This window comes from Cricetulus griseus, assembly GCF_003668045.3.
Source record: "Cricetulus griseus strain 17A/GY chromosome 1 unlocalized genomic scaffold, alternate assembly CriGri-PICRH-1.0 chr1_0, whole genome shotgun sequence".
Classification (NCBI taxonomy): Eukaryota; Metazoa; Chordata; class Mammalia; order Rodentia; family Cricetidae; genus Cricetulus; species Cricetulus griseus.
The window spans coordinates 35590258-35605415 of record NW_023276806.1 but is presented as its reverse complement, the minus strand read 5'-3'; the positions used below and the strand labels follow the sequence as shown (position 1 = coordinate 35605415).

General features: G+C 42.8%; 1 protein-coding gene across 1 annotated transcript in view; it reads left to right on the top strand.

The window, feature by feature from the left end:
- The first annotated feature begins 5636 nt into the window (after positions 1-5636).
- Positions 5637-15158, top strand: part of LOC100754451 (fatty acid-binding protein, intestinal) — a 10765-nt gene continuing 1243 nt past the window's right edge. The window contains exons 1-4 of the mRNA XM_027395647.2: positions 5637-5951; positions 11083-11189; positions 12493-12665; positions 14894-15001. Of these exons, the coding sequence (XP_027251448.1) occupies positions 11123-11189; positions 12493-12665; positions 14894-15001 (348 nt within the window). The 5' untranslated portion in view covers positions 5637-5951; positions 11083-11122. The remainder of the gene's footprint in view (positions 5952-11082; positions 11190-12492; positions 12666-14893; positions 15002-15158) is intronic.

Here is a 15158-nt window from a genome sequence, read left to right as displayed (position 1 = left end):
GCCACCACCACCCGGCATCCTTTAGAGCTTTCTTAAGTTTTTGCATCCTCAGGCCTTTATACACTTTCTTAGACCCTCAAAACTTACTGAAGCTTTCACCAATGGCCTCTCCTGGGCTCTCTTTAGGAGCTTAAGGCCTTCCACACAATGCCAAATCACAGTTTCTCCCCATGTCTTTTCTCCATGTCCTTATTGTCTTTTAAAAACTAAGACAACCTAGGTGACTCTTATGTTACAAAGTTCAGATACCAGTATGAGGTATGTTCCTTTATAGTACATGGAGGTGTAGTTTAATAATACTTTATTAAACACACATTTTCTTTCATAAATACTATTTTCTGATTTTTGTTTTCAAGACAGGAATTAACATACAAAACAGAGAAAATATGAGTGGAGGTAAGCCCTGGTGAGGAAGAGATGAATAAAGAAGTGATAGGAAACTGAATAGGCCTTTGACAGCCTGATACAAAACAATTTCCTGGCCCTATTAGGACAGGTTGTTGGTTACAGGTGGGGGTCTCCATATGTAGGAATTACCCCGGACAGATGTAGTTAGAAAGACATAGAGGAGAGAGCAAGTATAGCTGTAAAAGATTTTTGGTTCACTTGTTTGCATGGTGGCAGAAGTTGCCACCATTGAAGAGTTAACATGCCAATGAAGGCCAATTGAAATGTACTGAGGCCAAGCTCTTTGTAGTAACAGAGTGAGGCTTTAATAAAACCCAAGTCCACGGAAGAGGAGAGGGAAGATTGCAAAATCAACCCCACCGGACAGAGTATCTATAAACTTCAAGTGGGACCTGAGAAGCAACAGAGAAGCCCAGGAGGGCATAGAGAAGTTGTGAGACTTCCAGGATGGAGCTGAGAGACATGGGAGACAAGGTTGCAGAGATCCAGAAGTGCTTAAGGAAGCCGTGGGACTTAGCAGGCAGCTCCTAGGTAGAGAGACATGGAGGAATCCAATAGAGGGAGAGGAGTAAATGATGTCTTAGTAACTAGAGAGTGCCCACAGGGAGGGGCCCTGAATGGTGTAGCAGGCTCTAGGAGCTAGAAAGAGGACACTTACTAATTAGGAGAAGAGGGATGAATGGATAGAACAGGTAGAGGGAAGAAGCAGCTGAAGAGGTGGATTCTAGGAACTGGAATCAAATATGGTGGGTGGCAGAAGCCAGCAGAAACAAATGATCCATACACACCTTAAGAGAGACAAATCAGCAACTTGAATTAGTTTGAAATGTTGAGATGTGGGCATAACTGAGATGTGGGCATAATTGAAAGGAAAACCTAGCATCAGGTACCAATGCTACCTGAAGAGAGGGAGCTCATGAAGGGAGTAGTATTTAGAGACCCTTGTATGTTAGAAAATGGGGTAGGTAGTGAAAAGGGGAGAAAGCAGAGGGTGACCCAAAGGTAAACCTTTCTATTTGTGTATAAGAAGTTCTCTATGGTCAGAGAACACAGACAAGGTATATCCTTGAACAGTATATTCTAATGTTTTGATGAGTTTGCACTGAACATAAAGGAAGGTCCTACTTGGTCACCCAGCTCCCCATGGACATATCCCTCCTTTTCTGTAACCTGGAGAGATAAGGGGCTAGTTAAGTTCAGAAGGTGTAGGCCTGGGACCTGGAGGAGGGCCTGATGAAGCTTCTAAAGTAGTTTGGTAATGGATTCAAGAAGGGGTTCATGTAGGGGTGAAGGGCCACTTCATATAGGGGGCAGACAATAAGAGAGGAAGAAACCCAAAGAAACTGGCCATCCTTAGGAAGGATAGAATTCCATCCATGGTGGTGAGAACTGTGAGTGACTGAATTAAGTATTCTCCATCTAGGATAATGACCTTGTCAGTTGGAGTGATAGCTAAGCCCAGATGTGGATGGACAGCTGAACCATAGAGGGTGAGACCTTATATCCCTGTCTGGACAAAAAACTGAATAAGGTAAAAGTGTTGGCCTGGCTAATTTGCAGGGGTAGACAACAAAGGAGAAGATCAGGGCGTGGTCAGGCACACCTGTAGCCAGCCCTTAGGAGGCGTGGTTACTGTGTCTCCCTACACAGCTATGTATTGTGTAAGCGTGGATTCAGGAAGAGACAGAGAGAATAAGTCAGAGGTAGAGCCTGGCCAAATAGATGTGGGATGTCCCAGTAGAACAGTCCAGGATAGTTGGGTGGAAAGATGAGTAGCCCGGTCAGTCCAAGTAAAGGCAAAGAGATACTTTGACACTGGGGATTGAGAGGTATGGAAAAGAGTTATCCTTGAGTCCCAGGACAGAGAAATGGAAGGAATCTGAGAGGATGACGGAGAGGAGAGTATGGAGGTTGGGTACCATGGGGGCAAAGGGAACCACTGCTGAGTTGATAAGCTGGAGATCTTATGGTAGGTTCCATTTGGGTTTTTAACTGTGAGTATGGGGTTACTAAAGGGGGAAGGAGTGGGGCAAAGAATATTCTTTCTTTCTTAAAAGGTCAATGATAAGAACCTTAAGACCCCTGAGGCTGTGGAGAGAGTTGATATTGAGCCTGGGTGATATATTTGGTGGAGTTTGATGAGGCAGGTAAAGCTGTATCACTCTACCCTGACAATAGAGGAACAAGATGATGTAGGTTCCTAAAACTCCATTTGAACTATGTAGGTGCCCCCAGTGTCCAGAAGAAGAGACAGATCACCCTGATACTGTGATGTCTACCCCAGGCTCCCGGTCAGATATGGCAGTGGTCAGGCCAAGGGAGTCTGGGCACCCTCATTCATCCATGGTCAGACTTAGTAGCTTGGCTGAAGAACCTTCTGGACTTGATGTCCTCATAACACAAGAGACATGGGCGCATTCAATACACCAATCCCTTCTTGATGACACCTTGGACATAGTCTGGTGGTATATGTGAGTTCAGACAGGCCTGGACCCAGGGAACCTCCTGGCTGCATTTGAAACAGGGGCAGTTGCTATTGCCAATGGAAAGGCCTTCACTAGTATCAGGTATTTTTTTGTTTCCAGCTTTTTCATCTCTTTCCTTGTATACCTTAAAGGCCATTGATAAGACTTGTGCCTGTGGAGTCAGGGTTTTTTTTTTTTTTTCTAGACATTTAAGTTTGGCCTAATATCAGGGAACCTCTGGGAGAAGAAGTAGGTCATAAGGAGTTGTTTTCCATCTGGGGTCTCAAGATTCACATTTGTATATTTTAAGAGGGCCTCTGTGAGGCAGTCTAGGAATTGAGATGGATTATTATGTTTGTCCTGGATGACCACTTGGATTTTTTTTTTCATAATTTACCACTCTAAGGGTGGCCTTGTGAAGACCAGCCAGGAGACAAGCTACAAATAGGTCCCTAACATGGATGCCCCCTGGGTTATTGTAATTCCAATCAGGGTCCTGCTTGGGGAACTGCCTCAGCCCTGACTATATGGGCAGCCTTAGCTGAGGAGGAAGAAAGAGAAACTAGAGAGACTGGAGAGGAAGAGAAGAGACTGGGATGAGGCCGAGAAGAGGAAGGCTTTTTATTGTGATTAAAAATAGTGGAGGAATCATCTGGTTTTGGCCTCAAAACGAGGAGCTGATTTTTTCCTTGATTGGCTTATGCCACGTGGTCATTTTTCATCAGCATGGGAGTGAGGTCCTGTAGCAAAGTCCACCCTTCCCACCCCTAGGAAAGATGGCTGTCAGCCACATGGCTGCCTCCACCCTAATCAGGGGACAGCAGATAAGGTGACAGTAAACTAGGGTTCCTTTAAGATTACTTATGCATAGACTTTCACTATCAACCCAGATGTTAAGAGTTTTAAGCTAACCCTTTGTTACAGAATTTACATTGTTTTAATCATACCCGATGTTTCTACAAATCTTGAGGTACAGAACGTTTACACAATAGTTTTACAAACCTTGAAACCAGATTTATATCTTAGCAAAGATTTGAGAGAGTCAATCCAAAATCAAAAGAGTGTGAGTTAGATCCCTATGGGGGCTTGTGTTTTGCTCTCCTTTCTCTGTCACAGAGTCAGGTGGCTCTCCTGAACTGGGGCAGAGATTTTTGGAAGAAACCTTTAAATAAGCAAGCTTGGGTCTGGAGGAGGGGGAAGTCATACCGTACTTCCAGAGTCTGCTTTCAGTTGAATTGGGACAGCATACAACAGCAGGCTGCTGCCACTCAGATCTAAAAGACACCTAGGTCCTTGTGAAACTGAATCCAGTAAGCTGAGGACAAAAGAAGACTTAGACATAGGCTAATTTTGAGCTCTAGCTATAGACAGAGGCCAAAGCTGGGAGCTGAGACACAAACCAGTCGGTAAAGTGTGTGTGTGTGTGTGTGTGTGTGTGTGTGTGTGTGTGTGTGTGTGTGTGTTAAGCCATGGGAGGTGGGCGAGACTAGACAAAAACAAACAGGGCTTAAAGGGGAAAAGAGAACAAGAAACCTCTTTTCCTTTCCAGATTGTGGGCAGTATTGGAAAGATCCCAAATAGTATTAGGATCTAGGGTGACATTTAGCGGCCGTTTGTGTTGCTTTTCTAAGGAGTATTGCGCCCAATTTGCAAAAGAAAATAAATTTAGGGTTCTTCAGGTCAGGTGTCAGATGGAGAGGATGGAGGTTTTCTAAGAGGCATCCCAAGAGGGAATGAGAGAGTATGGAAGACTCCATTCCCATGGATGAGAGAGGGTAAGGAAAATGTCACTGCAGCCTGTAGTGACCAGCATCCCTAGGACTCACAGACGACCAAATGAAGACCAAGTCATTCAGTGGGTCATTAACACAGTCAACACCAGGGGTCAGGGGGTAGCCTGACCAAGCCAGAGGAGAGACTCAGCTCTTGGCACCAGGGTTTTTGTAGAGGCCACAAAAGTGGGACTTAAAAATCCAGCTGTAAAGAGGGGGCTCACCCACAGGCATGGGTTAGAGGATGGAGTTATAAAAGGCAAGAAGGCCTAAGAGGAGCTGTGGGATTACATGCAGCTCCTAAAGGAAAACAGGAGAAGAGGGTGGGGAAGGGGCTTGAAAAGTTTGGTTGGGCCTAAGGAAACTTCAGGATTGCACCTACAAGGGTTGGGGGATGAGGTCAGGTAAGGAGGGCCAGCTGTATAATTGTTGTGGGTGGATGGGGTGTTGAGCGATCAGTGAGCTGGAAGGTGAGTTGTTGTAGGCAGACTAGAGATGAGAAAGAGGGAGCCTTGAGGATCTTAGCTGCCCCCCCCCCCCAGAGGAAACTCAGGCACTGGGAGGGCATAATCCAGGTTTTGGCACCAAATGTTTAAGTGTTATAGTGAAAGATTAAAAAATTAGCAAGAAAACAGATGTGGCTCTGCCACCTACCCACCTGCCCCCCTTTCAGGAAGAATTGCTCCTGGCCCAGAGACTTGCTGACCAAGGCCCCATGACTCAGTTCCTGGAATCTCCCCTACAAGGCCATAGATAGCTAGAGCTCCAAGAATTTCCAGAAGGCTGCACTCCCTAGAGGAGCCCATTAAGGGAACTAACTGACCAGGAGTCAAAGAGTGATAAATAAGTTCTTGAAAAACAAAGACCACTGTCTTAGGCAAGATTGATTAGCACATTCTGAGGTTTGGTCTGTTTGCCCAATAGATGGGCCTGGAGAGTTGCAGCCCCCCCCCCCCGGAAGCTTATGGTTTTTGCCTTTAAAAACGCCTGTGCCTGTGGAATGCTGCTGCTCTCTAGCCTGCATGCCGAGAGGGCCCATTTGTACAAATGCTTCCCGTTCATTAAAGCCTCTTGCTCATTGCATCAACTGGACTGGACATTGAGTTCCTGGGGCAGGGGACAGGCCAGATTGGGGAGACTCCTCACCTCGAGGGTCTTTCATTAGCTCAGATGGAAAGGTGTCCTGGCAGTTGGGAGCCAAAGAATACCACAAAGTCACACCTCACAACAAACTTCACACAAGAGATTTATTGGGAAAGGAAAAATCCAGAAAGGTGGATGCCACTGCTTAGAAACTGAGCAGAAGGTAGGATTTAAAGAGTTTCTTCTGTGTTGGGGTGTGTGTGTAACTTTTCAGGGTGAAGCTTTCTATATGGGGATTGGTGGGATTTCAACTCCTGAGCTTGGGCTTTTTAATCTGTACAGTGGGGGCTGGATCCAGCCGTTAGGGCAGTCAGAGTATTCTATGAGTGGAATCTGGAAGTTGGAGGTCCTCAGAGGAGGGACCTGGGGCTTACAGGAGGGCTACTGATATTTCTTTATTTAATCTTGTATCCAGCCACTTTGATGAAGGCACTTATCAGCTGTAGGGGTTCCCCGGTACACTTTTTGGGGTAGCTTATGTAATGAAGACTTTGAAACCATAAGCTAGCTCCAATGAAATGTTTCCTTTATAAGAATTTCCATGGTCTCTTCACAGCAATAAAACCCTAAGACAAAAGTTGGTACCAGGAATGGGGTATTGCTGTAATAGGCCTGCCTATACTTTTGTTTGGAAGCATTTGGACTTCAGGAGTTTGGGTTAGGAAAGTAGTGGAATGCTTTAAGTGCTGCTTAATGGGCTTAAAGTAAGAACATGGTAGACAGTGGTGCTGAGGGTGATTTGAACTGTGAGAGCCTGAGCAGTGGTTTTGGAGGAGAAGAATTTTAGTATGTTGCCTAGAGATCATTCTTGTGATATTTTGTTGAAGAATGTGACTGTGTGAAAAGTCTGGCTGAAACTAAAGGGAAGAAGTTTTGGATTAATTTCCTTGGCAGAGGAAATTGCAAAACATCCTAGTATGGATTCTGTCTTGTGGTTATTATTTTTAACTATAATGAAGTTTTATAATGAAAGGGAGCAGAGCTGAGAAAGTAAAAATAGAAAATGTACAACTTGAGGAGAAAAGGAGCACCATGAAGAGAAATGGAACTATGTCCTGTGTTCAAGTAGATAACCACATTAAGAAACGGAATAAAGGTAGTGGTGGCCTCAGGGCAACATCCCACCCAGGTAAGTTTACAACTTGTGACAAGGAATTAAAGAAAAGCTTAGATCCATGTATAATGGTACATGCGTTTAGTCCCTGCACTGGGAAGTCAGAGGTTGGCAGACTCTGAGTTTGAGGCCAGCCTGCTCTACAGATCCAGTTTCTGGACAGCCAGCCTTAGGCAGTGAAGGACAGAAAGCATACTAAAATGTAAACAAGGAGACCATGTTCCAGCCCCAAATAGCAGCAGAACCTGGCAGATTTGGCCATGTGGTTCTATTTTTGAGTTAAGGATAGAGGAAACAGGTTATGAAAACTTCATCCACGACTAAAGAAAGCTATTGAGACCAAGCATCTCTCAGAGGCGTACCTGAATGAAGGCCTAGAAGAAAGACTATTGCATGAAGCTGTGAAGTTGAAGCTTGGACTTCCTTGGAGACCCCAAGATATTAAAGATGCCAGACTGATGGGATGTCTACCAAGAAGAGCTGCTAACAAGGAGTGGAACCAGCTCAAGAGAAGAAGTGTATTGAAGTCAACAAAGCTGAACAGAGATGAAGATCTGAAGAGTATTTTGACATTAAACATAGAGATACAGAGTTTGGAGTCTGCTCAGCTGGATTTCGGTCTTGTGTTGGTTCAATATTTCCTCAGTATGTGCCCTTTCCTATGTTTTCTAGGGTAATGTTTATCTTGTACTATTATATGTGGGAAGAATGTGATCAGTTTTTATTTTGTAGGATATTATAGTTAAGAGATTGTATGACTCTCAGAAGAGACTTTGAACATTGTTGAAAACCAGACAACCTGTTTGAATGTGTCTAAAAGGGGGAGTAAGTATTGAGAAAAGAAAGAGTAAAAGACAGAAGACAGAGTTGAGAGGGCTCTCAATTAATACTGTATTAATTAATTAATTAATTCGAGATGCCTCGAATTTTTATTTTACATAGCACTTTTATACCCAAAGCAAAAGGAGAGGACAAGGAATGATACAAGGAACAAACAAGTGTAATTACTTCCTTAATTCTCAAAGCATCCAGTAACCATGCCCTTACTAAACATTCTGCCATTTGGTGTTGAGGAGTAAAACATCTAGTAACCATACCTTAGATCAAATATCCTGTTATTTGACCTTGAGGATCAAGAATAGATTTGAACTCTCTGACCTTAAGTCAAGATGGAACGGAGTCAAATCTGTGGGCTCCCACAGAAATTTGGACTTTTAAACATGTTGAGACTGTTATAGACTATGGGGACTTTTCAGGTTGGACTAAATGCATTTTTCATTATGGTATTGTTACAAGCTTATGTGGTTCAGTAGTGGAATGAGGTAGTTGGGATGTCGTTGGCTCCCATAATCTCATATGGAGTGGCAATATTAGGAGATGTGGTTTTGTTGGAGTGGGTATGGCCTTGTTAGAGGAAGTGTGTCATGGTGGGGGCGGGCTTTGAGGTTTCCTATGCTCAGGATACCACCCAGCATCTCAGTTGACTTCCTGTTGCCTGCAAGATGTAGCTCACTCAGCTCCAGCAGCACACGTCAGCCTGCACGCTGCCATACTCACCATCATAATGTTGCTGGATTGAACCTATGAAACTGAAAGCAAGCCACTCCAATTAGATGTTTTTTTTTTCCTCTTTTTAAATTTTTTTCTCACTCTCTTTTTTTAATTAGAAAGAAAATTATTTTACATGTCAATCCTAGGTCCCTTTCCCTCCCCTCCTTTCCTGCTCCCCCAACTAACACCCTACCTATCCCATACTCTTTCTGCTCCCAAGGGAGGGTGAATCCTTCCATGGGGGAGGGTCTTAAAAGTCTGTCTTATTCTTTGGGATAGGGCCTAAGCCAACCCCCTGTGTCTAGGCTCAGGGAGTATCCCTCCATGTAGGATGGGCTCCTAAAGTCCATTCCTAAGCTAGGGATAAGTACTGATCCACTACAAGAGGTCCCATAGATTTCCAAGGTCTTCTCATTGACATCCACATCAGGGGATCTGAATCAGTCTCACGCTGGTTTCCTAGGTATCAGTCTGGGGAACAAGAGCTCTCCTTTATTCAGGTCAGCTGTTTCTGTGGGTTTCACCAGCCTGGTGTGGACCCCTTTACTCATCAGTCCTCTTTCTCTGCAACTGTATTCCAGTTCAGTTCAAGGTTTAGCTGTGGGTTTCTGCTTCTACTTCCACCAGCTGTTGGATGAAGGCTAATTGATGTCATATGAATTAGTCCTCAATCTCATTATCAAGGGAGGGCATTTAAGGTAGCCTCTTCTCTGTTGCTTAGATTGTTAGTTGGTGTCATCTTTGTAGCTCTCCGGACATTTCCCTAGTGCCTGATTTCTCTTTAAACCTGTAATGTCTCCCTCTATTATATTATCTCTTATCTTGCTCTCTTCTGTTCTTTCCCCAACTCATCCTCCCTGCCCCATCATGTCTTCCTCAACCCTCCTCTTCTCCCCTTCTCATTCTCCTATTTCCCCCTCCCAATTTGCTCAGGAGATACTGTCTCTTTCTGCTTCTCCAGAGTATCATGTATGTCTCTCTTAGGGTCCTCCTTGTTTCCTAGCTTCTCTGGCAGTGTGGATTGTAGGCTGGTAATCCTTTACTCTATGTCTAAAATCCACATATGAGTGAGTACATACCATGTTTGCCTTTTTGTGACTGGGTTATCTTGCTCAAAATGGTTTCTTCTACTTCCATCCATTTGCCTGCAAATTTCAAGATTCCATTGTTCCCCGCCCCCCACTGAGTAGTACTCCATTGTGTAAATGTACCACATTTTCTCTATCCATTCTTCCATTGAGGGGCATCTAGGTTGTTTCCAGGTTCTGGCTATTACAAATAATGCTGTGAAAAACAAAAGACCCAGGATAGCCAAAACAACCCTGTACAATAACAGAACTTCTGGAGGCATCACCATCCCTGATTTCAAGCTCTATTATAGAGCTATGGACCTGAAAACAGCATGGTATTGACACAAAAATAGACAGGTAGACAAATGGAATTGAGTTGAAACCCCTGATATTAACCCACACCTATGAACACCTGATTTTTGACAAAGAAGCTAAAGCTATACAGTGGAATAAAAAAAGCATCTTCAACAAATGGTGCTGGCATAACTGGATGTTGGCATGTAGAAGACTTAAGTCCAAATGGATCAAAGACCTCAACATAAACCCAGTCACACTGAACTTATTAGAAGAGAAAGTAAGAAATACCCTTGAATTAATTGGTACAGTAGACAGCTTCCTGAACATAACACCAGTAGCACAGATACCGAGATCAACAATTGATAAATGGGACCTCCTGAAGCTGAGAAGCTTCTGTAAGGCAAAGGACACAGTCAACAAGACAAATGACAGCCCACTGATTGGGAAAAGATATTTACCAACTCCACATCCAACAGAGGGCTGATCTCCAAAATTTACAAAGAACTCAAGAAGGTAGTCTCCAAAACACCAAATAATCCAATTAAAAAGTGGGGTACAGAACTAAATAGACAATTCTCAACAGAGGAATCTAAAATGGCTGAAAGACACATAAGAAAGTGTTCAATATCCTTAGCCATCAGGGAAATGCAAATCAAAACAACTCTGAGATACCACCTCACACCTGTCAGAATGGCTAACATCAAAAACACCAATGACAGTTTATGCTGGAGAGGATGTGGAGAAAGGTGAACACTCCTCCACTGCTGGTGTACAGCCACTTTGGAAATCTGTGTGTCGATTTCTCAGGAAAATGGGAATCAGTCTACCACTAGATCCAGCAATTCCACTCTTAGGCATACACCCAAAAAGAAGCACATTCATACAATTAGACGTTTCCTTTATAAGAGTTGCCATGTCATGGAGTCTCTTCACAGCAACAGAAACCCTAAGACACTGTCAAGTTGCTTTTGGTCAAGGTCTTCATCACAGCAATAAAAAACTAAGTAGGACTCTGAGTCTTCTAGGGAGGATCTTTCATCCCGAGGTTAAGAGTCACTCTACAAGAAGAAAGATGTTAGGTATGATTATGAAATTTTAATTCAGTTGAATCTCAGATGCAGATTCAAAGAAAGCATGGAAAGAGAAGCTAAAGGGGCATGGCATATAAAGTAGTTAGATAATTTCTTGAACTTTAAACTTCCACATCACAGTATTAATTGGTTTGAAGATAAGAAGTAGAATAAGTTCTCTCTTGTGGATAGGACCGAATCTGCTTTTCCAGAGGCACACACAACTGAGACCATGGCATTTGATGGCAGTTGGAAAGTAGACCGGAATGAGAACTATGATAACTTCATGGAGAAAATGGGTAAGAGTGTCTACCTGGGCGACTCATTGTTTGCTTTCTCCTGCCTGTGCCTTAGGAAATGACTGGTGATGTGTAAGGCTCCAGGTGTGACTGTCCAGAGCCAGGAAATCCATATCCACTCTTCCTGCTTTAGGAAGAACAACTTGTCTCCCCAGGGCAAGTGTTAATTAAGCCCCTGTATTTTCTTCCTTTGCCTGTTAATTGTGCTTACATAACTGAAAGCATTTTTTAATGTAAAAATGTAAATGTAATGTAAAGCATTTCTTTAAATGTAAACATTTAAAGAAAGACAACTGTAGTAAGTTTTGATCATTCCCAGCATTTAAAATAACACTGGATTATAGGAGGGAAAAGAACAAGGAACTTTTAATAAAGTAAGAAGATAATTTTATCAAAACTCACCTTGAATAAATTCTATGTAAATTCTCTTCTCTGACTTATCTAACTTTAGGAATAAATACAGAAAGCTGTGTGTTCTTTCCAGAGGTTGATTTGACAATAGTAAAAATGTCTACTAATATTCTGGCAACCCACACTACAAATTGTGCAAAAAATATGTGTCATTTCTCAAAATAAAACCTGCATAAATTATGTCTCATATTTTAGGGATTCCAAATTTAAGTTAATGAAATTTGTACATTCATATTATAATGAATTTCATCATAAAATCTCTAATTTTCCTGGCTTGAGGCAATCAGAAATGCCACAAAAAATAAGTATAACTATGAAGCAAGCAAAGCATGGTGCTGTATGCCTGTGATCTTAACACTTTTGAGAATGAAATGGGAGGATTTTGAATTAAAGGCTAGCCTGGGCTATGCAGCAAGTTTGGGGCCTAACTGGGCTATTACCAAAACCCAGTTTCAAACAACAATGAAATAAATGCAATTTTAAAAGCAATGTAGTATTGAAAAATTAATAAATATCCAGAACTGAACTTGTGTTTCTTTAATATATGAATATACCTCTTAATATTCCACTTGACATTTCTGGAATTTGACTGAACTCTGAAGCACAAAGGTTGTTAATCTTGTTGAAATGACCCAGGGCTAAGGTGCTACAGTTTGTTGCTTCATTTCCATTTTCTTAGTTTGGAAAAGCTGCTTGAAGCAGTTCTCTGGGTCTTCCAGAGCTTCCCCTTTCTCTAGAAGCATCTCAGTGTTGCTGTGCACACACAACCCTATTTGCTCTTTCTTCTCCACCTACAGAATAAGCATGAGCAAACCAGGACAGAGTTTAGAAAGGGAAACACTTTCCGCGGCATTTTCATTTCTTGTTCCTTCCAATCTCTCTCATTGTGCAGGCATTAACTTGGTGAAAAGGAAGCTTGCAGCTCATGACAATTTGAAACTGACCATCAAACAAGAAGGAAATAAATTCACTATTAAAGAATCATGCAGGTTTCGAAACATTGACGTTGTGTTTGAACTTGGTGTCAACTTTGACTATACTCTAGCAGATGGAACTGAACTCAATGTAAGACATTTTTTTATAAGCAATGCATTCTTGATTTTTTTTTTTTACCAATAATAGTTCATCTCGTGGAATTGTTCAACTAACGAAACGCCTCTAGATTTATTGAAGAGGCCAATGAAGTCTGTTTGTATTTTATTTTACACACATCATTGGCAAATGTTTAGACATAGTATTTGATTGTGATATGCATCTGTGAAAATGTGATGCTGAACAATAAGATTTATAAAAAATCCTCTTAGATGGACAAATACAGTGACAGGCACAAGGAAATGTGAAGTTCAGTATTTTCAACTTTTCATGCTAGGAGAGCACAAGCTTTCGGTGTTCAGAATATTCAAACACAGTGTTTATATATGTACCTGGACAATAAAGGAGAAGCCGCAAATGTAGCTTAATCAGGAGACTGTAGCAAGCACAAAATCCTGGGTTTCGTTTCCAGCACTGTATAAAAACTGGGCATGGTCACCCCTGCCTGTAATCCCAGGGAAATGGAGTCAGGAGTATCATAAAGTCAAGCCTCTCCTCACCTGCAGAGTAAGTTTGAGGTGAGCCTGGGCTACATGAGCTCTTACTTTAAAAATTGACTAAAAATTAATGAGTGGGTGAGTAGCCAAATATGAAGGTCTAAATCATGGTAGGTCATTAAGAATGTCCCTTTCGGACTTTGAGATCCCATCCCACATGAAGGGGTACACTCTGGCCCTGGACACATGGGGAAGGGCCCAGGCCCAGCACAGGAAGATTTGGTGGACTTTGCAGAGCCCCTGTTGAGAGCCTTACCCTGCCTGGGAGTGGTAGGTGGATGGGGTGGGGGGTAGGTTGGGGGAGGAGGGATGGGGTGAGGGGAGGGAGAGGGAGAAGGGACTTACATGAGAAACAAGCTTGTTCCCTAACTTGAACTAATAAAAAAAAAAGAATGTCCCTTTCACCAAACATTATGTGGAGCTCAGAAAATTCTGTGGAAGAAGGTGGAGGGGTAAGGATTGTAGGAGCCAGAGGGGTCAAGGACACCACAAGAAAACCCATAGAATCAATTAACCTAGGCTCATAGGGCTTACAGAGACTGACTTGACAACCAGGAAGCCTTCATGGGACTAACCTGGGCACTCCAAATATAAGTGACAGTTGTGTAGTTTAGTCTTCTTGTGAGACTCCTAACAGGGGAGCAGGGGCTGTCTCTGACTCTTTGCCTGCTCTCATAACTCTTCTCCTTGTGCTGGGTTGCCCTGTCTAAACTTAATAAGAGGGGAAGTGCCTAGTCTTACTGCAACTTGATATGCCAACTTTGGTTGATATCAATGGGAGGAGTGGATGGGGGTGGTGTGGAATGGGAGGAGAAGAGGGAGGGCAAACTTTGGTGAGGATGTAAAAAAAAAAAAAGAATGTCACTTTCACTGTTTATTGATGGCAGACACCTTTAATCCCAGCACTTGGGAGGCAAAGGCAAGTGGATCTCTGAGTTTGAGGTCAGCCTGGTTTACATAGTGAGTTCCAGGTTGGCCAGGGCTACACAAAGAAACACTGTTTTGAAAAACAAAAAGGAAAAAAAAAGGGGGGGAGCAGTATGTTTGCAGTGACAAGTGTGTGTGTGTGTGTGTGTGTGTGTGTGTGTGTGTGTGTGTGTAGTGGTTGTACATGCCCACATGGCCAGAGGAGGTCATCAAGTGCCTTGTGGTGCTGCATATCTTATTCCCTTGAGACAGGGTATCTCACTCAACCCGGAGGCAGGCTGGTGGCCAGAAAGCCCCATGGTCCTCCTAGCTCTCCTCTCTACAGCATGGGTATCATAGGCATATGTGAGCACACTTGGCTTTTTACATGGATTCTGGGGATTTGAGTTCAGTTCCTCAGGCTTGTGTTGCAAGTTCTCTCACCAGCTGAGTCATCTTGTCAGCCCTGCAGGGACAATCTACCTGTTGCATACTTTATCACTAATGATAATCACTCCTCATCTGCACGAATATCCAGTATATAGCAATTGTCAGCTGAGTGGTGCTTACAGTTCCCAGCACAGCCTTGACTCTCACAGCTCATGACCAATCAATCCTCTTTCTGATGTCTGAGGAATTGCTATGTCATTTCTCAGTCTCCACAGATGTAAAATGGAAGTAATGAATTACTCCATAGAGTCCATAGGGTCACTGAGTGACGATGTTTGTCTGTAAACTGGAAATCGTGTTAGAAACATGTAAGATCATAATAAATACTGACTAATTATTATGATGCAGGGGACCTGGAGCCTTGAGGGAAATAAACTTATTGCAAAATTCAAACGTGTAGACAATGGAAAGGAGCTGATTGATATCTGCGAAATTTCTGGTGGTGAACTAATCCAGGTAAGTTGTAAGAAAGATTTCTAATTACATTCCAAAGACAAAAATGATTATGAACAAGACTTTTGTCACTGTGAGTTCTTCCTTGTGGTGGTTTGAAAGAAAATGGCCCCCATAGGGAGTGGCACTATTAGGAAGTGTGGCTTTGTTGAAGCAGGTG